The sequence below is a fragment of the Ranitomeya imitator genome, chromosome 2 (genome assembly GCF_032444005.1).
Source record: "Ranitomeya imitator isolate aRanImi1 chromosome 2, aRanImi1.pri, whole genome shotgun sequence".
Classification (NCBI taxonomy): domain Eukaryota; kingdom Metazoa; phylum Chordata; class Amphibia; order Anura; family Dendrobatidae; genus Ranitomeya; species Ranitomeya imitator.
In genome coordinates, this window is record NC_091283.1 from 564,128,979 (window position 1) to 564,141,483 (window position 12,505).

General features: G+C 40.6%; 1 protein-coding gene across 3 annotated transcripts in view; it reads right to left on the minus strand.

Annotated features, from left to right (window-relative positions):
* Positions 1–6,720: 6,720 nt before the first annotated feature.
* Positions 6,721–12,505, minus strand: part of ST6GALNAC2 (ST6 N-acetylgalactosaminide alpha-2,6-sialyltransferase 2) — a 99,499-nt gene continuing 93,714 nt past the window's right edge. For 2 of the 3 annotated variants that reach the window (XM_069752100.1, XM_069752098.1), the window contains exons 6-10: positions 11,054–11,192; positions 9,998–10,101; positions 9,826–9,909; positions 9,470–9,569; positions 6,722–8,013 (exon numbers count right to left, since the gene is read on the minus strand). In XM_069752100.1, the coding sequence (XP_069608201.1) occupies positions 7,846–8,013; positions 9,470–9,569; positions 9,826–9,909; positions 9,998–10,101; positions 11,054–11,192 (595 nt within the window). In that variant the 3' untranslated portion in view covers positions 6,722–7,845. Of the gene's footprint in view, positions 8,014–9,469; positions 9,570–9,825; positions 9,910–9,997; positions 10,102–11,053; positions 11,193–12,505 lie in introns of all 3 variants that reach the window. The other variant, XM_069752099.1, reaches the window with a different exon arrangement.

Consider the following 12,505-nt stretch of genomic DNA (forward strand, 5'->3'; position numbering starts at 1 on the left):
TATCTTCCAACAAGACAATGACCCAAACATAAAGCAAAATCTACAATGGAATGGTTCACAAATAAATGTATCCAGGTGTTAGAATGGCCAAGTCAAAGTCCAGACCTTAATCCAATCGAGAATCTGTGGAAAGAGCTGACAACTGCTGTTCACAAATGATCTCCATCAAACCTCACTGAGCCTGAGCAGTTTGCCAAGGAAGAATGGGCAAGAATTTCAGTCTCTCGATGTACAAAACTGATAGAGACATACCCCAAGCGACTTGCAGCTGTAATCGCAGCAAAAGGTGGCACAACAAAGTATTAAGTTAAAGTTTTCGGTTTTTGAATTTCCACAAAAATCTATATATACAATCATCTAAGGTCCACTTCCGTCTGTTTGTCTCTCTGTCTGTCTGTCTGTTTCTCTGTCAGGGAAATCCCACGTCGCTGATTGGTCGCAGCCGGCTGGGCACGACCAATCAGCGACAGGCACAGTCCGGACACGAATTGGCCCCTCCCTACTCCCCTCCAGTTAGTGCCCCCTCCATACTCCCCTCCATTTAGCGCCCACATAGCGTTTTAGCAGTCCGTTAAACTGACTGCATTACATCGCGGCATAACGCGGTGTAACGCAGTCCGTTAACGCTGCCATTAACCCTGTAAGTGTGACCAAGTTTTTACTATTGATGCTGCCTATGCAGAATCAATAGTAAAAACATATAAAGTAAAAAATAATAATTAAAAAAAAAATCATTATATTCTCACCTTCCTGCAGAATATTCACTTTCCGGAAGAATGGGCAAGAATTTCAGTCTCTCGATGTACAAAACTGACCGAGACATACCCCAAGCGACTTGCAGCTGTAAGCGCAGCAAAAGGTGGCATAACAAAGTATTAAGTTAAAGGGGCCGAATAATATTGCACGCCCCACTTTTCAGTTTTTGAATTTCCACAAAAATGTAAAATAACCAATAAATTTCTTTCAACTTCACAATTGTGTTCCACTTGTTGTTGATTCTTCACCAAAAATTTACATTTGGTATCTTTATGTTTGAAGCATGATATGTGGGAAAAGGTTGAAAAGTTCCAAGGAGCCGAATACTTTTGCAAGGCACTGTATATAGCAATGGACTGCAAAGCCCTAAGTCCTGTGTAGAGGCTGAATGCAGCCTAAATGCAGAATGTATCACATAGAAACAGCAAAGCACAAGATCAGACCTCAGACGTACTTTTAGCATGATGGTTCATCAACGTATCACCACTAGAGGACTAAAAACTGTGAAAACAGGCCTGGACATCTTCGTTCTCCCTGCAATAAGAACTGTCCCTGAGCTGTGCAATAGCATCAGTGTACCAAGCGTGGTGGCGCCAGTCCTTTTACAACTTCTGATGAGGTAATGCGGCTAGCCAATCACAGTGATGCTGCTATCAAGATGGCAACGGCATTACAGTGATTGGCTTGTTCGCTCATCACTACTAAATATATATTTGGAAAGAAACCAAAAAAGAAATGGACACCAGAGCTGAAAATAACTATTTTATTAAAGAATATATTAAAAAAATTGTAGAACAACAATAATGAAAATAGTAGTAAGCGATGCAAAAGATAACTCCATTATTATCCATCGGATATAAAGATAGGACCCTCTGACCCCTACACTAACTCCCCCCGAGGAAGCTATTGTGCAAAACGCGCGTCGGGGCCTCCTCTTCCACGTACAGCTACAGGTTGGTTCATAGGCTATTACTGTTATTATTTATGAAGCCTTTCTATTGTATGGGATTTCCCCCTTATATATTTATTTATACGCTGCACTCTGCACCTTGCTATATATGAACCTCCCTCTATATTTAGCCCTGTTTCACTTAGCTCTGTTCTCATGAGAAATCTACTCCGCTTAAAAGGTTTTTTTCATATATTTATTGGTTATCACTGTTTTCTTATATGGTTGGAAGTTTCTTTACTACTTCCATTTTTGTTACATACTAAATTATTTATATTCTCTGCTTTTATAGACCTTATATGACAGGAGTAGTTTACATTTTTTGCTTATGTATATTATCGGTGTGGCTCTTTGTACGTGGCACTAATGTGTTGCCTTCCCTTATCTTTTGCATCGCTTACTACTATTTTCATTATTGTTGTTCTACAATTTTTTTAATATATTCTTTAATAAAATAGTTATTTTTAGCTCTGGTGTCCATTTCTTTTTTGGTTTCTGTATATGTGTTATGGCGGAGCATATGTGGTATTTGCCCTAAATAGTCGGTTTATAAATATATATTTGTAAAGGAGAGACTTTGATCTTAAAATGTATCTGCTCCTTCATAATTTATTCTATTTTTGCATGTATGTCACACTTAAATGTTTCAGATAATCAAACTTTTTTAATGTTAGCCAAAGAGAACCCAAGTTAATACTAAGGGGAGGTCGTTATTTTATTCGTCAATCTTAACAAAAATCCTAGTAAAGTAAGATGCGCCTATTTTACTATTATAGTGTACACGTCAGCCAGTTACCCAAATTCAGTTTGCGATTGGTTGGAATTTTTCTAGTCACATCAAGCCATGATTACTGCCAGAACTATTGAATCTATGCCTCGCTTAACTAGAACCTGTATGACAATGTGAAGCAGCTAGAAAGTCTCAAAATGCAAAACATGATGCATGATTTTAAGGCAGTTCAAATACGGATGGGAAACAAAGTAATTGAAATCTACCAGCTTGAAAATGTTGCAAAGCCATTTCTAAGGCTCCGAGACTTGAGTGAACCACAGGGAGAACCACTGGAAAAAACATGGAAAAGTTTTCCCAGGAGAGGCTTTCACTAAGAGCGCATCAAATGCTCATCAATAAGGTTATAAATGAACCCAGATGAACATTTAACTGTTATTTTGTTTGTATGGGTAATACACTTGTAATTACCTATTAAGGGGACTCTGTCACCTGAATTTGGAGGGAACAATTTTCAGCCATAGGGGCGGGGTTTTCGGGTGTTTGATTCACTCTTTCCTTTCCTTACCTGCTGGCTGCATGCTGGTTGCAATATTGGATTGAAGTTCATTCTCTGTCCTCCGTAGTACATGCCTGCGCAAGGCAAGATTTCCTTGTGCAGGCATGTACTACGGAGGACAGAGAATGAACTTCAATCCAGTATTGCAGCCAGCGGGTAAGGAAAGGGTGAATCAAACACCCGAAAACCCCGCCCCTATGGCTGAAAATTGTTCCCTCCAAATTCAGGTGACAGAGTCCCTTTAAAGTCTGTTCATTTTGACATTTAGCTACCCTACACCAGTGTTTCTCCACTCCAGTCCTCAAGACCCACCCACAGGTCAAGTTTTCAGGATATCCTCCTTAGTATTGCACAGGTGATCATTTCATCTCCTGCTCAAGCATTAATTACATCACTATGCAATACTAAGTTGAGATACACTGCCTAAGCATATTATTTCAATACCAGTTGCAATATTTAACTGCATGTGAACATGGTTGGTCAAAAACAAATGAAAAAAGAAAATCAAAACTTCACTTCGGTTTATTTTATTTAGAAAAAGGTTGTACAGCTTCACATATTCGTATTTTCAGGCATTCTTACATTCTGCACAGAAATAGTTGGGAAAAAAAGTATTTAGTCAACCACCAATTGTGTAAGTTCTCCCACTTAAAAAGATGAGAGAGGCCTGTAATTGACATCATAGGTAGATCACAACTATCAGAGTCAAAATGAGAAAACAAATCCAGAAAATCTCCTTGTCTGATTTGGCAAGATTTATTTTTCAAATTATGGTGAAAAATAAGTATTTGGTCATTAATAACAAAAGTTCATCTCAATATTTTGTTATATATCCTTTGTTGGCATTGACAGAGGTTATTTCCATTTGTTAATAACAATTTGAGTGCTGCTGACTGGCATTATCAATTCCTTGGATATCTTTTTGTATCCCCTTCCTGTTTTATACAGTTCAACTACCATTTCTCATAGATCCGTTGACAATACTTTTGCTTTCCCCATCACTCACAATCCCGAAACGTCAGTGGCTGGATGAAAGCTGCAAAAGTCTGTCTAAATCCCAGAAACTCACTCAGCTTTTATGTACACACACACTGATTACAAGCAAACAGGTCACAGGTGAGGATGTAACCTTTAGTAGCCATTCGAACCCATTTGTGTCATGTTATCAGGCCAAAATCACCAGGGTATGTGAACTTTTGATCAGGGTCATTTGGATGTTTTGGGTTGTCGTTATGATTTAAAAAGAGAAAACACAGTAGGTTGACAATAAATGGCTTCACCCAACCACTAACTATGAGTGGAGAAAAAGTGTTGGTGTTATCATTCATATTCTCTGAAAAAAGACCAAGAAGGCAAAAATTCTGCCGGGGTATGTAAACTTTTGAGCACGACTGTATATATACTATATAATTGTCTAAGGGTCACTTCCGTCAGTCTGTCTGTCCTTCTGTCACGGTTATTCGTTCGCTGATTGGTCTCGGCAGCTGCCTGTCATGGCTGCCGCGACCAATCAGCAACGGGCACAGTCCGATTAGTCCCTCCTCTACTCCCCTGCACTCACTGCCCGACGCCCGCTCCGTAATCCCCTCCACTCACCGCTCACACAGGGTTAATGGCAGCGGTAACGGCCCGTGGTGTAACGCACTCCGTTACCGCTGCTATTAACCCTGTGTGTCCCCAACTATTTACTATTGATGCTGCCTATGCGGCATCAATAGTAAAAATATGTCATGTTAAAAATAATAAAAAAAACAAAAAACCTGCTATACTCACCATCCGCCGCCTTTCCCGCTCCTCGCGTCGCTCCCAGGATCGCTCCATTGCAAGCGGTAGCTTCCGGTTCCATCCCAGGGCTGGTGAGCGACAAGGACCTGCCGTGACGTCACGGTCATGTGACCGCGACATCATCATAGGTCCTGCTCACACCAGCCCTGGGACCGCAAGCTGCCGCTTGCAATGGAGCGGTCCCGGGAGCGTGAAAGGCGGCGGATGGTGAGTATAGCACGACTTCAACGGGCCTTCGGAAGGTGAGTATATGTTTATTTTTTTTTAAGTCTCTATACTATGTGGCTCTGTGCTGGGCAATATACTACGTGACTGGGCAATATACTACGTGGCTCTGCTATATACTACGTGACTGGGCAATATACTACATGACTGGGCAATATACTATGTAGCTGGCCAATATACTACGTCGCTGGGCAATATACTACGTCGCTGGGCAATATACTATGTGACTGGGCAATATACTACGTCGCTGGGCAATATACTACGTGGACATGCATATTCTAGAATACCTGATGCATTAGAATCGGGCCACCATCTAGTATATATATATATATATATATATATACAGTATATATATATATATATATATATATATATATATATATATATATATAGTTAATTTGTGTTGTTCCCCTATGTTAAACAAGTGGAATAAATAAGCTATGACATCATTATGGAAAATGTGGAATTTCTATTATTTTGAAAAAGTTGTTCAATCCCCTGTTGATGGTAGAGGGAGTGAACATAATAAATAAAGAATAATTACCTACTAGCCAAAAACCTCATTGCTCTAGTTCCACTGCTCTGTTTCTCCTTACTAGTCACTGTTATGAAGTACCAGCTACCATACATGGCCGCTATAGGCAGGGACTGGTGTTCGTCAAGGGTCAATGATGTATAGAAAGAATGTGATCTCTGCGGCCAAGCAAGCAGACTGATGCAAAGCAAAGGGATTTAGCAGGTAATTAATGCATCTTTTATTATTGTATTACATTCAATCCCATTAGTTCTAATTTTAATAATATTAATACACATTTTATTTACTTTTTTAACTGTACGCAAAACTTGTGCTGCAAAACAGAAGTAAAAGAAGAAATAGACTAAGACACGCTTTCTAATTTATTTACACTTTTATTAAAAAAATATTTTTAAAAAACGCTGAATAAGACGCAATCATGATTTAAAGAGAATTTCTCAGCAGGATTTCACTCCATACACTATTATATGCACATGTTGCTCTTTGAAACACAAGTCCAGCAATACCTTTACATGGCCAGTCCATTGCTCCATCACTGTGAAATCAGCGTTTGAATCGTAATGCAAATGAAGCTAAAGTGCTTTCAGCATGTGGTAGTTCTTCTCAAGATTCTGCTCTCCCCAACCTCAAGGCCATGTGAACTAGGAGTTCAATGGAACTATCAGTTAAGTAAGGGTACCGTCACACTATACGATTTACCTACGATCACGACCAGCGATATGACCTGGCCGTGATCGTAGGTAAATCGTAGTGTGGTCGCTGGGGAGCTGTCACACAGACAGCTCTCCAGCGACCAGCGATGCCGAGGTCCCTGGGTAACCAGGGTAAACATCGGGTAACTAAGCGCAGGACCGCGCTTAGTTACCCGATGTTTACCCTGGTTACAAGCGTTAAACTAAAAAAAAACAAACAGCACATACTTACATTCTGGTGTCCGTCAGGTCCCTTGCAGTCTGCTTCCCGCACTCAGTGACTGCCGGCCGTAAAGTGAAAGTGAAAGCACAGCCGCTGTGCTCTGCTTTCACTTTACGGCCGGCAGTCACAGTGCGGAAAGCAGACGGCAAGGGACCTGACGGACACCAGAATGTAAGTATGTGCTGTTTGTTTTTTTTTAGTTTAACGCTTGTAACCAGGGTAAACATCGGGTAACTAAGCGCGGTCCTGCACTTAGTTACCCGATGTTTACCCTGGTTACAAGCGAACGCATCGCTGGATCGCATCGCTAGATCGCTAGATCGGTGTCACACACACCGATCTAGCGATGACAGCGGGAGATCGAGCGATGAAAGAAAGTTCCATATGATCTGCTACGATGTACGATTCTCAGCAGGATCCCTGATCGCTGCTGCGTGTCAGACACAGCGATATCGTAACGATATCGCTGGAACGTCACGAATCGTACCGTCGTAGCGATCGAAATGTTATAGTGTGACGGTACCCTAAGAGGAGGCAGCACTGGGAAGAGAATAGAGATGGAGTGACAGATGCTTCGGAAGAGCTCCACATGCTGAAAGCACTTCAGCCTCATTTGCATATCTATCCAGTATTTCAGTAATGAAGGGGTCGGACTGGCCATGTAAAGGTATGCACATATTAATAGTCTGGGAGGTGATATCCTGCTGACAGATTCCTTTTAATTTATACTCGCTTCCTTTTAGTTTCCTAAAAAAACTTCTTCATTGCGAAGTCATCAAAGAGGTATTCAATTTCACATTGGCTCACAACAGTAGTTAAGAAGTAACAATAAGGCACGTTCCCACATAAAATTGCAATATTACAGTACTGACCATGTGTGACATCATTATAGCAAAAATCTGAACCACAGCTCCCAACTGTTCTTTTTATGTCATTGATTAATCCAGTTTCAAATTCCTGGAATTATTGCTCCGTGTAGTGACCACGTCTAGTAAATTATTAACCAAGAGATAATAAAAAAAAAACAACAACACAACCCTTCTATACAATAGAAGAAAAAAAGAAGAAATGCCTGTTTGGCAACGTAAACACCGTATCCTTTTAATCTGAGTAGTGATAGGCTTCATTGAACCACAGAGAGTTTTAAAATTAAAGATAACTATCTTTTAGTTATCTTAAGGTGATTAAAGATTAATCAAAAAAATTGAAATTTATAGAAGTTCTTTGCGTAAGAACCTTGAATTTTTCTGTAACATTAAAAAAAGGCGGTGGGCAATGATGGAGTTAAAATGTCCCACTTCATAATAAGTCCTATTTTTTCATAGCTATTTGGAGCTATGGAGGAGCACAGTCCCCTTCCTTTCATAAGTCTAAATGGCAGAAATCTTTCTTCATCGTTGGTATAAAGTCATGATCCCTTTCTGCTGCAATTTGCTCCACAAGTGCATTTCCATTAACATGTCATGATTGGCATAAAATTCAAGTTCTTTCTTCGTTCTTTCAAAGTAATGATCAGAAAACTGTTTGAAATTATTTGTGATAAATCCATAAGCATCGACCTGTGAAGAAGACATACGTTAATCATAAAGCTCAACTTTTTTTTTGACCTAGAGCAAATATATACAGTAGGTGTTGATTCATCAAAACTGCTGTTTTTTACACCAGTCTTGATGAAGTGTGAGTTAGGGTGCCAATTTTACTAAGAGGCGTGGCCCCTTAGGACTGGCATGCATTTCTGTCATAATTTACACTTTTGTTGATTAAATTATCATAAATTTGTCAGGCACTCTCAGCAATACCTCCTCCTTGTCAGAAAGTGTAACATTTGCACCGATTACTGGTTCCTGTGTTTCCACTTTGGCCACCGGGAAGCGTCTTTATTGCTTGAGATCTGTGACTGCGCCAGTCCTTTTTATTCCCTTTGGCTTTTGGTGCTGTTTTTAAAGGGGGCTATGGAGTTCATTATAGTCTAGAGAGGCCGTACTGGGCCCCCGGCCCTCAAGGGAAGCCAAGATGACAGGGTAACATGGGAGTGTATAGAGCTGCATTTGTAGGTGGGTAATCAGGGGTTAACAGTTTGGCATAGGTGGAGCCAGGTTTAGGTCATGGTGGATAGGAGGGGCTAGAGGTGGGGTCAGGGGGATACTATATAGGGGACCAGCCATTTTGTGTGGCAACCATTTTAGGTACCCCTCTGGAGAGAATAGGAAGCTGTGCTCCTGTTTGTTCTGATTATTTTCGTTCTATGACCTGACAAGTTTAGTGACGTTTCTCTTGCCTTACGATTTTGTGCCTCCTAAACTTCCTGGTTCTGATCCAGCTGTCTGACTATTCTACTTGCATGCTTGCACCACTGAACAGAAGATGACTTTGTGACTAAGACTAGGGGGTCCCTGTGTAAGTCCAGATCCCTGCACATGGGTTAAGGGACAAAGGCTGGGACAAAGGCTGGGACAACCACAGGAATCTAGAAAACAAAGTAGCTAGCACCAAGACTGTCACATGGTTGCTATTTTGGAGCTGCTAGGTGACTACGAAAAGGGCCCATGTGAAAGAAAGTTGTCTGAGCTAATATAAGAAAGTTGTGCAAAAATTTTGCAAAACTACAACCTCTTTTAATCTGAAAACTGGTGTAAACTGCTTGTTAAATCATGTTTCATCATCCCCAGTGGCATAAATTCAACCTCTTGGGCTCCAATGCAAAATCTCCAACAGGGCCTCCAACTATCATGGGAGTTTAACAGTATTGGTCGTCTCAAGCCAGGTGCAATTGTAACCCCTGCACGAATAATAGTTACGCTCGTGAACATCACCAAATAGTAATACGTACAAGCCCCTGTATAATGCTATGCATATATGGGTTTAGAATTTTTGTGGCCAAATTATCAACCTACCCTGCCCTTCACTAATGTCGCTTGATAGTTTCCCCGCTCTTTCCTGTCTTGCAAAGGGCATTGGCTGTTGGCTTACCTAGCAGTGTCACAGATTAGAGAAAGATCATAAAGAAACCCTCACCTGATCACAGGAGTGTAATGCAGTTAATAGCATGAGCCCACCAGTACTGGGCATATATAGGTTTGCAAATTCCGTTTTTAGTATTTCTGACTTTAAGAATCTGTAAGATAAGAAATACATTATAGCTGATTAGGTAAAGTTACAGGATTGCATTCAGGTATAGTTTCTGTTTCACTCATTAACATGCATTGTGAGTATGGACAAGAGAGCTGCAAAAACAACAAAATTGACATCAAATCAAGGATTAAATATTAATATAATATATAATTTTAACCTTTTGATGAGTGACAACCACATTTAAATCTGCACTTGTCACCATCTTCAAAACTTCAACCAATATACAAAGGGCATTTCACCTGTCTCGAAGGTAGACCAGAAAGTTGGGATGTAGAAATTTGAATTTCTCTGGAGTCGCTTCAGGACCATAATATGAAGAAGGCCTAAGTGGGAAGTAAAGATGATTTTCTAGATTTCTGTGATGATTCACACATCTCACTATCTCAATTACATAGAGAAAATCCAACATACTTATCCCCTTTGTCAGTACCACTTGGGACAGGAACTCCTAAAATACTGGAACGTAGCATAATATAGTCCCTTAGATCTGATGGTATAAATATGTATCGAAGTCCCTATAAAAACATACAAAAAATGTAAGTACCAGTCATGGCAATGGTGGTATACTGACAGGGCCAACTGTATACAAACTGGGGCGCTGGACCACAAACAAAATAAGATCTTTCCTAACTTGTAAATTAGACAATTCTTGCAATTTTAGCAGAGATAATAACACTGTAAAATGATAATACTGCCATAAACTGTCCACATTAGGTTGTTGCAATATTTTTTAAAGAGACTGGACTTCTGGGTCCTGATTTTAGGAGCAGCTAGAAGAGCTGGGTTGGATTGGCTGCTCCATTATCTTTCTCCAATCTTGCCTGTACAACCCATTTAAAAAGCAGATGAGTTATCTCAGTGGTGGTCTGGGATTGAAGGTGGAAAGATCTATTGTATGTTGGTGAGACTTTGCTAGAGATTGGCTAAGAGAGGACTGTACTTTAAATGGGTGAGCCTATATCGTCTGTAAAACTGTTTTATTTTTGTTAAACCTTTGTGCTGGAGAAAGGCTATTTGTTTTCCCTTATGCTGACTGCTTATGGACTTTAATAAACTTTAATCTTTGAGCAAGATATTGTCGGTCTGTGTGAACGCTACCGACTACCCAAGTGACTGAAACCCTACACCCTATAATACTTCATTTAGGAGCCCGTATTATACTGCCATTTAATTCACGGTAAATGCAAGTCAGTATCCAAATAATACCACCATATATTGCTATATAATCTTGACTGCTTTAATTCCTCCTTAGGTTCCCACACTCATAGAAGCAAAATTAGATTTTGGAAATTGACTCTAAATTTGCAGAAATCAGGACAATATGAGTAACTAGGTAATAGTTTGGATAGCTGTTCCAAAACTGAGCAAGTGGTCCACTGCTTTTATGGTCGTAAATATTCAACTACATTCAGTTTTTTAGCAGAGCCATTGGTGATTACATACTCGGTAGCTAAGTATCTCTTTTACCTGCCCTTTGGGTGTTTCAGTGAAGCCGTATTCGTAATAGGCAATCAGAGAATTCTTCATGGTGTTGACTGTAAAACCATAAAATGATATTTTGGTACCAACATCCTTCTCGAATCCTTTAATTACTGCGCCATTCAACCTAAATGTGCACGATGAACATCATACAAAAGACAAAACTGTGGTAAAGTATATGGGTGTGAAACGATCATGACCAACACATTTCTCTTTTTATAGCAGAAAACTTTGAGTACAGGTAAATCAATCGCACTTGTTTATGATGATAAAAGCTTTGGGACCCGAATACATATGGGGTTAAAGTGGTGGTCCAGGACATTTATATTGATGGCCTAACCTTAGGATAATCAAAAAATATCTGATCTGTAGGGGTGCAACACCCGGCACACCCGCCAAGTAGCTGTTCACTGATCAGGCAGCGGCTGAATGTGATCAGTTGTGGAGCCGAACTACACAGTTCTTTCCACTACATAGTGGCTATCGCTGGGAACGAGCACATGTGCCCCCTATTTATTTGAATAAGGGGTGGATGTGCAGTACTATACAGTTGACAGAGCTGTTCTGTGCAGCACCACAAATGATCACATCTGTCACCAGGAACAGCTGATTGGCGGCCATCGCACCCCCATCGATCAGATATTAATGACCTATCCTAAAGATAGGCCATCAATGTAAAAGTTCCTGGCAACCCTTTTAATATAAACGGCAAAATACAACTGTGCTTGTAGATTTACATACCATAGACTGACATTGTAAGATGTGGACTATCACATGAGTAGTGATGAGTGAGCATGCTCGCCACTACTTGATATTCACCCGAGCATCTCACTGCTCGGAGCTCGCCGAGTATTTCCGGGGTTGCTTGGCTGGAGCTCGGGCACCCTTCCTGCATGTTTGGCTCTCTTTAGAGAGCCAATCAACATGCAGGATTTGTCTGCCACACAGTGTAATGCCGCAGCCATGTTGGTTGTGGCATTACAGTGATTGGCTAGCCGCACAGTGTCATCAGGTCTATATCAGACCTGCCACCGCCATGCTCGTCACAGTCTACTCCAGAATTAGGCAGTGTAGGGAAAGGTGCTGCTCAGCTAGGGAGAGGTTTGCTTGTTTCTTAGTTGGTGAAGGTATACCACAATATATTATACACATATCCATCTCAACTAACAGTCCTTCTGAGGACTAATCCAGCTGCATAGATATCAGTGCTAGACAGGCAGGCAGTGTATGTGGCAGACTGCAGTGCAGCAGTGCATATAACAAGAGGGTCCATTCCAGTTCTGTCTGCTGCTGCTGCTTTTACAGATATTTCTAGACCTAGCTCCAGGTATCAGGAGCCAGGAATAATTTTTTGGGGATCTTAATCCTGATTATTTGCTTAAAAAGCAATCAAGAGAACACTTTTTTTGCTCCATTTGCTTGTTGGCACTGCTGAATACA